The sequence below is a fragment of the Condylura cristata genome, unplaced genomic scaffold (assembly GCF_000260355.1).
Source record: "Condylura cristata isolate star-nosed mole 26May11 unplaced genomic scaffold, ConCri1.0 scaffold00011, whole genome shotgun sequence".
Classification (NCBI taxonomy): domain Eukaryota; kingdom Metazoa; phylum Chordata; class Mammalia; order Eulipotyphla; family Talpidae; genus Condylura; species Condylura cristata.
This window is the reverse complement of record NW_004567112.1, coordinates 56,694,953-56,703,310: the sequence shown is the minus strand read 5'-3', so window position 1 is coordinate 56,703,310 and position 8,358 is coordinate 56,694,953. Positions and strand designations below refer to the sequence as shown.

The 8,358-nt window shown below is 36.9% G+C and overlaps 1 protein-coding gene across 3 annotated transcripts in view; it reads left to right on the top strand.

The window, feature by feature from the left end:
* CABIN1 (calcineurin binding protein 1) overlaps window positions 1-8,358 on the top strand; it is a 181,089-nt gene that overhangs the window by 19,596 nt on the left and 153,135 nt on the right. For all 3 annotated transcript variants that reach the window (XM_012723676.1, XM_012723677.1, XM_012723675.1), the window contains 2 exons: window positions 7,055-7,121; window positions 7,632-7,724. In XM_012723676.1, coding sequence (XP_012579130.1) covers window positions 7,119-7,121; window positions 7,632-7,724 — 96 coding nt within the window. In that variant the 5' untranslated portion in view covers window positions 7,055-7,118. The remainder of the gene's footprint in view (window positions 1-7,054; window positions 7,122-7,631; window positions 7,725-8,358) is intronic.

Genomic DNA, 8,358 nt, shown 5'->3' with positions numbered 1-8,358 from the left:
GTGCTGTGCTTTAACCCGCTGCGCCACCGGGGAGGGCCTGTTTGGGTCTATTTTATGGGCTGTGCTTGTTTCTGTGTGTCCATACATTCATGAACCCCACATTGTTTTGATTATTGCAGCTTTATGGTAAGCATTAAAATTAGGAAGTGTATTTCTTCCAACTTTATTTTTCTTTTTAATATGGTTTGAGTTTTCTAGTACCTCTGTCTAAATTTTGGAATCAGCTCATTTATCATTACAGATAGTTGCTCTGATTTAGACTAGATTATTATTGGGATTTTGATTAAATTGCATTAAATCTATGGATCCATTTGATATCTTTACTATGTTGAGTCTTCCAGTACATGAATATAATATGACATCCATTTATTTTAAAGGTCTTTTTTGAATTGTTTTATCATGCTAAATTTCAGAATATAGGGTCTATATATTTTGTTAGATTTCTACCTAAGTTTTTATTTTTTGGGCTCTATTGGAAAAGGTATTCTATTTTTCTTTTAATAAGATTGGTGTGGGGGGTGGTGAGAGGACTTACCAGAGACAGAGTGGGGAGCAGAATAAGCAAATTGGCTGAATGCACTGCTGAGGGGAGCAGTGGGTAAGACAGGAGAGGTTTGTTGTGCATGTGGGTCACCTCCTTGGTGGGGGATCTAACTTGTTCTGCAGTGGCTGTGGATGGTTTCATAGTGCTGTATTTTAACCCCATGAGCTGTGTTTTAACCCCATGAGCTGGTATTCTATTTTTCAATTTTGTTCTCCATTTGCTTGTTGCTAGTATAAAGACAACTGTTGCTTTGTGTTGACATTTACCTCATGACTTTACTAAATTCACTTGCTACTTCCAGAACTTTATTTTGTAGATTTTTTGGGGGGATTTTCTATATAGTCACTATGTCATCTGAATATGGACAGTTTCATGTCTTCCTTTTTAACCTCTTTCCCTTTATTTGTTTTACTTGCCTTGTTGGTTTTACCCCTGATTACAATTGTTTATCACTGCAATTATTATTTTTAAAATTTTATGTATTTTACACATTGTTATTTTTTATTTCTTTATTTTTTTCCAATGTTTGCTTTCTTTTCTCAGGTGTAGTCCCCATAGAATTTCTACCTCCAATTCATCGGTGCACCATTACCACAGTCCCTTGTGCTCTTCCTGACCTCTCTTTGGTGTCTCTCCCTCCCCCTCCCCAGCAGAATGTCTCTGATTATAGTGTCTCTTTATTGTTGTTTTGTTTGTTGTGTTTTTTATGTTATTTTTGCCCCTTGGTCCCTTATTTGGTTCTCCCATATTCCCCTGGTAAGTGAAACCATCTGATATTTTTCCTTTTTCTTCTGACTTATTTCACTGAGCATGATCCCTTTTAGCTCTATCCACATTGCTGAAAATTGCATTATTTTATCTTTTTGGTTGCTGAATAGTATTCCATTGTATTTTTGTGCTACATCTTCTTGATCCAGTCATCTGTGTTTGGGCATTTGAGTTGTTTCCAAGTCTTACCTGTTACAAATAATGCTTCAATAAACATAGGGGTGCAATTCATGATTCTGTGTCCTTTGGGTAGATGCCTAGGAGTGGAATTGCTGAACTGCCATATGAGGTTCCATTTTTTAGTAGTTTGAGGAACCTCCACACACCTTTCCATAGTGGTTGGACCAATTTGCATTCCCACCAGCAGTGTAGGAGAGTTCCTTTTTTTTCCACATCCTTACCATCATTTGTTGTTGTTTGTTTTCTTACTTATTTATTGTGATATCACATTGTGTTTTGATTTGTATTTCCCTGATTATGAAGGATGTTGAACATTTTTTCATATGTCTATTGGCCATTTATATTTCCTCTTTGGAGAAGTGTCTTTTAAGTTCTTCTGCCCATTTTTTGACTGGATTGTTTACTTTGTTTTTGTTGAGTCATGTGAGTTCCTTGTGTATCTTTGAGATCAGTCTCTTATCAGTTGTACGGAGTACAAATATTTTCTCCCAATCCATAAGGCATCTCTTCGTTTTGGTTAAAATGTCTCTTTTGCTGTACAGAGCTGTTTAGTTTGAAGTAATCCCAGCTGTTTTAATTTTTCCTTTACTTTCTTTGCTTTGGGGAGTGAGTCTTTAAAGATGTTTCTGAGATGTATGTCCTGTAGTGTTTTAGCTATATTTTCTATATTATCATATGTTTTATGATTTCATGTCATATGTTCAGTTCTGTTATCTAGTTTGAGTTGATATTTGTGTATAGTGTGAGGTAGTGGTCTAGTTTTATTCTTTTGCTTATGGTGATCCAGTTTTCCCAGCACCATTTATTGAACAAGATATCCTTGTTCCATTGTGTATTCTTTGCTCCTTTTTCAAAGATTAGTTGTCTGTATATGTGTGGCTTATTTCTGGGTTTTCTGTTTCATTGCTCTGTGTGTGGTGTCGTGTGCGGATTCACCAGAGACAGAGTAGGGAGCAGAACAGGCAGATTGATAAAGTACAGAGCTAAGGGTAGCAGCGGGCAGGTCAGGAGAGGACTGCCACGCCATGTGGGTCAGCTCCTTGGCTGGGGATCAACTCATGTTTCAGTGGCTTCAGAGAGCTTCATAATGCTGTACTTTAACCCATCATGCCACCAGGGAGAGCCTTGCATGTCTGTTTTTGTTCCAGTATCATACTATTTTAATTATTATGACTTTGTAGTATAGTTTGAAGTCAGGGAGTGTGACTTCATTCTCCTTTATTTTAGTCAGGAGAGCTTTGACTACAGTTCTTTTGTGGCTGCATATGAATTTCATCAATATTTGGTCTATTTCTTCGAAGAATGTCATTGAGATTTTTATTGAATATAATTGAATCTGTAAATTGCTTTTGGTAGGATGCCCATTTTGGTGATGTTGATTCTTTCCATCCATGAACAGGGAATATCTTTTCATTTCTTTGTGTCTTCTTGTATTTCTTTTAACAATGTTTTATAATTTTTCTTCACCTCATATTTTAGGTTTAGTCTTAAGTATTTGAATTTTTTTGTTTCAATTTTAAAAGAGATTTTTTTTTTATTTCTTCAGATTGATTGTATATATGGAGGCTATTGATTTTTATGTGTTGATTTTGTCTCATGCTACTTTCCTAATTGGGTTGATTGCTTTGATTAGTTTTTCTGTGGCGTTTTTAGGGTTCTCTATCTATGTATATTCTCATATCTGCAAATAGTGATAGTTTCACTTCTTTCCCTATTTGAATTCTTTGTATGCTTTTGTCTTATTGTTCTGGCTAGGACTTTTAGTATTAGATTGAAATGCAGTGTTAAGAGTGGACATCCTTGTTTCTAATTTTTTTCAAAGATTTATTTATTTATGCATATAGAACTAGGGTACAGGCCAGAAGTGCTGGGGGATGAGAGACAGAGTGTGGAACATGACAAGCAGATTGATGAAGTACACTGCTGAGGCGAACAGCAGGAAGGTCAGGAGAGGTCTGCTGCATCTTATGAGTCACCTCGCTGGCCAGGAATCGAACTCGTGCTGCAGTGGCTGCATATAGCTTCCTAGTCCTGTGCTTTAACTTGTGCCACTAACGAGGGCCTTTGTTCCTGAACTTAAGGGAAATATAGTCTTTCAGCTTTATACCATTGCAAATAATACTGGCTGTGGTTTGCTGTATCATGTGGTTTGCTTTTTATCATGTTAAAGTTATGTTCCTTCTATTTTAAGAATTTCAAGGGCCTTCTGAACACTGAACACACTGATATGATCTTATGGTTTTTATTTTTCTTTTTGTTCATGTGTTGGATTACATTAATTGATTTTTGGATGTTGAACTATCCTTGTGCTCCTGGAATAAATCCCCCTTGATCATGGTATGTTACCCTTTGGTGTATTGTTGGATTCTGTTGGCCATGAGGATTTTGCATCAGTGTTCATTAGGGAGATTGGCTTGTAGTTCTCTTTTTCTTGTGATTCCTTTGTCTGGTTTTGGTATTAGTGTAATGTTGGCTTCATAGAATGTATTTGGTAGTATTCCTTCTTTCTCAGTTTTTGAAGGAGTTTGTGTAAGATAGGCACTAGTTCATCCCTGAACATTTGGTAGAATTCATTTGTGACACCGTCTGGTTCTGGGCTTTTGTTTTGATTACTATTTCAATTTCATTGCTTGTAATTGTTCTATTTAGGTGTTCAGTTTCTTCTTTATCTAGCTTTGGATGATCATATAGTTACAGGAATTTGTCCATCTCTTCTAGATTGTTGAACTTGTTTGCATATAAATATTCATAGTAATTTCTGATTCTTTTGATTTCTTTTGAGTCTGTTGTAATGTCTCCTTTTTTATTTATGATCCTATTTACTTGTGTTTTCTCCCATTTTTGCTTTGTGAACCAGGCTAGAGATTTATCTACTTTGTTTATTTTGTCTAAGAACCAAGTTTTGGTTTCATGGATCTTTTGATTGTTTTTTAAATTTCTATTTAGTTTATTTCTGCTTTGATTTTTATTATTTCCTTTCCTTGGCTGTCTTTTTGTTGTTGTTGTTCTCTAGTTCATTGAGATGGGAGATTATGTTGTTTCTTTGAGTTCATTCTTTTTTCTTGACATGTGCCTGTATTGCTATAAACTGTCCCCTTATTACTGCTTTTGCTGCATCCCATACATTCTGGAAAGTGGTGTCTTCATTGTCACTCAGCTCAAAATATTTTTTAATTCCTTCATTGATCTCCTCTTTATCCAGTGGTCTTCCAGTAGGGTGGGTTTTAATTTCCATGTAGTGGGAGGTTCCTTGCTTTCCTTTTGTGATTTATTTCTAGTTTGATGTCTTAATGATCAGAGGAGATAGCTGGAATGAGTTTGATCATAATGTACCTGTTGATGTTTGTCTTGTGGCCCAATAAGTGATTGATTCTAGAGAATGATCCATGCTCAGTTGAGAAGAATGTGTATTTGGAACTTTTTGCGTGCAGTGTCCTAAAGATGTCGGTTAAATCCATGAGACCTAGGTCTTCGTGTAATAGTCTAGTGCCTTTATTTTTTGTCTTGTTGATCTGTCCATTGGTGAGAAAAGAGTGTTGAAGTCTCCTACTGTGTATGTATTTTCTGTAGTGTTTTATTTTCAGAGCTGATTATAATTTTCTTATATATTTTGGTGCTCTTTCATTTGATGAGTATATGTTGATGAGTATTGTATCTTCCTGATGTATTGTCCCCTTAATCATAATATGGTGTCCATCTATTTCTCTTTTTACCTACTTTAGTTTAAAGTCTATTTCATCTGATATAAATATAGTTGTTCCTACCTTATTTTTTTTTTGATTCATTTGCTTGTAGGATTTTTTCCCAACCTTTTACATTCAGTCTATGTTTAGCTTTTGTAGTGAAATGTATTTCCTGGAGACAGCAGAAGAAGCTCATTGTGAGCACTGATGGCAATAGTAGCAGTCACTTTATTTTATACAGGTGAACACATGTCCAGTCTGTCTGCAAAGACTCTTCTCACTGACTACTGGTCCTAGGGCTTTTGTAAGCCTCTAGGACGGGCTTTTCTTGGCGTTTCTCTTGCTCTACCCTAGCTTTTTTGGTAGTTCCTTCTCCTCATCCCAGCTCTTCAGGCCAGAACCTCTTGTATCATTCATAATAATGTTTCTTCTAGCTTTTGTGATTCGACTTCCTAAATTGTGTCTTCTCTATCCCACTACCACTGCCGCATCTGGTTCCTAGCATCTGCTTGTTTGATAATAGTTTTATTGAGACATACTTGAAATATCAGATAGTTCCCCTGTAAAAGGTAAACAACTCAGTGGTTTTAAGTATATTCAGAGTTATGTATCATCACCACAGCCACTTTTAGAATGTTCATTCACTTAAGAAAGAAACCTTATTCCTATCAGTAAGTCATTCCTCATTTTGTCTCTCCACAACCCACTAATTTGCTTTATGTTTTTATGGATTTGCCTGTTCTGGATACTTCATATAAATGGGTTCAGTATTATGTGGACCTTTGTGACAGACTTCATTCATTTAGCAAATTTTTATTGTTTTGTTAATTTATTTGTTAATATTTCAAGGTTCATCAAGTTTATAGCCTGTGTCCGTACTTTAGTCTGTTTTACAACTGAGTAATATCTGTTGCATAGACAAAGCCCATCTTATCCATTTATCAGCTGATAGACATTTAGGTTGTTTCTATTTTAAAACTGTTATGAATATATTGCTATTAACATTTGTGAACAAGTTTTAGTGTGGACATGTTTTCATTTATCTTGGTTAGAGTGGAATTTCTGGTTTGTGCAATATATTCATTTTGAGCTACTGACAAGACTAGTTTCCATGATAACTACCTTTTATATCAGTAATATATGATATGTGAGGCTCTAATTTCTCCGTATCCTCATCAGTCCTGTCTTTTTTTTTTTTTGCAGACTTCAAACTGATCTCCTTCTAATTTTTTCCTTTATATTTATAAAATTTTGTTTTCCAAAATACTAACAGTGACTTCCTTGTTGCTGACAGAATAAAGTTCATAGTTCCTTGACACAGTACTCTTCTAGTCTCCATGCTCATAACCTCCTCAGAGATGCCCACATTGCTGCTTTTTTTGTTCCCTGTCAATCTGTGCTCCCTCTGCCTCTTTGCTTGACCATCCTCCACAGCAATGCTGTCCATTCCTCAAAGCTTACTACCAGGACTTTCTCTTTCACCTTCCTTGGTCCCTTTGAATGAATTGTTCATTCAACCCTTAGGTGTTGCTTGTGTTTCTCATTTCATTCTGTTTTTGAATAAAATAGTTGCTGATTGGGATCTATTCTCTATGCTGAACCCTGAGTCCTGGAGGCAAGAATTGGGTCATTCTTTTATATGAGAGTGTCCCTGGTACCTGGCGACTTGCTCTGCAAGGGCAGCTGCCCTGGCCTCAAGAGACTAGGGGCTTCCTGGGTGATGGAACACACAGCTACCCTGAGGCAGTTACTCACCAGGCAATAATGCCTTTTGATGGTTGAGCTCTGTGAGTTTGGGAACTGATTTCTTTGGGCGTTTGGTCTGTAGTCACTGTGACTCTTCATGGCCCTCTCTCAGTCTCTCTTGTTTCCTGTCTAGGACACTTCTGGACTGACACAGTGATGGGAAGCAGTCATAAACAGCGTCACTAAGCTCTCTGAGTATGGTAAGCCTATTTGCTGGCATCACTGTTCTTTTGTTATTTTACTCCTGGAGATTATGGGTATTTTTTGGGTGAACCCTGAAGAATCTCTTTGGTGAGCTTTCCTTCTGGAGAGCTGCTAGCACATTTGAATGTGAATGCTTGACCTTCTGTTGAAGTAGCTTGCAGGGCCTGGTCTCACTTGCTGGATATTTAACAGGTGTTGTTGGAATTTATTCTTCTGAAGTCTGTGCTATACTGGGCTATTGCTAGGGTGTCCCCAGCCTCTATACCTTTCCAATAGACATTATCCAAAAAAAAAATGCTTTCTGAATGTATTGATGTGGTTCTCCTCAACTTTGTTTCTTTTTTTTTCCCTCTGTATTTGTTGTTTATTCTGTACATTATGAGAAGGCTGTAACTGTTTACAGCAGCTTATATTTTGGAACATTGTTGTATTTATTGTAAGTTATTGAAGAGAAAAATGATATCTCAACTAAAAAGAACTCTTTTCTTCCCTCAAACCCCTATTAGATTCGAATTGCAGCCTTAAATGCCAGCTCCACAGTTGAAGATGACCATGAAGGAAGCTTTAAAAGTCATAAAACCCAGACAAAGGAGGCCCAGGTACATAATTATAATCTTCCTCTGCAGGTAGACCTTGCTTCTCATAGATGCTTTGCTTTCTGTGGATGGCACCTCATTTTAATATATTTAAATATCTCCCTAATGGGATTTTAGAGAAAAATCCAATTTTCCTTTGGGAAATGTTGCCAGCTTTTCAGCTCATGGTAAACCTACTTTACTGAGAGAGCCTCATAGTAAAGAGAAATTCTCTATTTTGTGTACATATTTTTGGGCTACTTCAGGCTTTGGGCCCATTTCTTCAGTGGGAATGACTTTCCATGTGGACAATTCTTTGTGCAGGACTTGGGGGTTGGCACACCCAGAGCAAGGTAGCATACTAATGGTAGGTGCTACATCAATTTCCCCTCTTGTGTTAGTCTCGCTTTCCAACATTACAAGGCCATTGAGAAAGCTATCTTGACTTGGTCTCTCACTGATGGTTGGAGGGAAAGCAGATTTGACTCCAGCTCTCTAAGTTCTTGATCTTTCTACCATCAAACTTTCACCACTTACATTTCAGCCTGTCTGCCATCCATCTCTTCATCCATGTTTTACTTTTGTATAACAAAAGTTTTATTCCTGTCTTTGTTTTCCCTGGAATAAACATATATCTTCCTCTTCACAGGAGAAACTG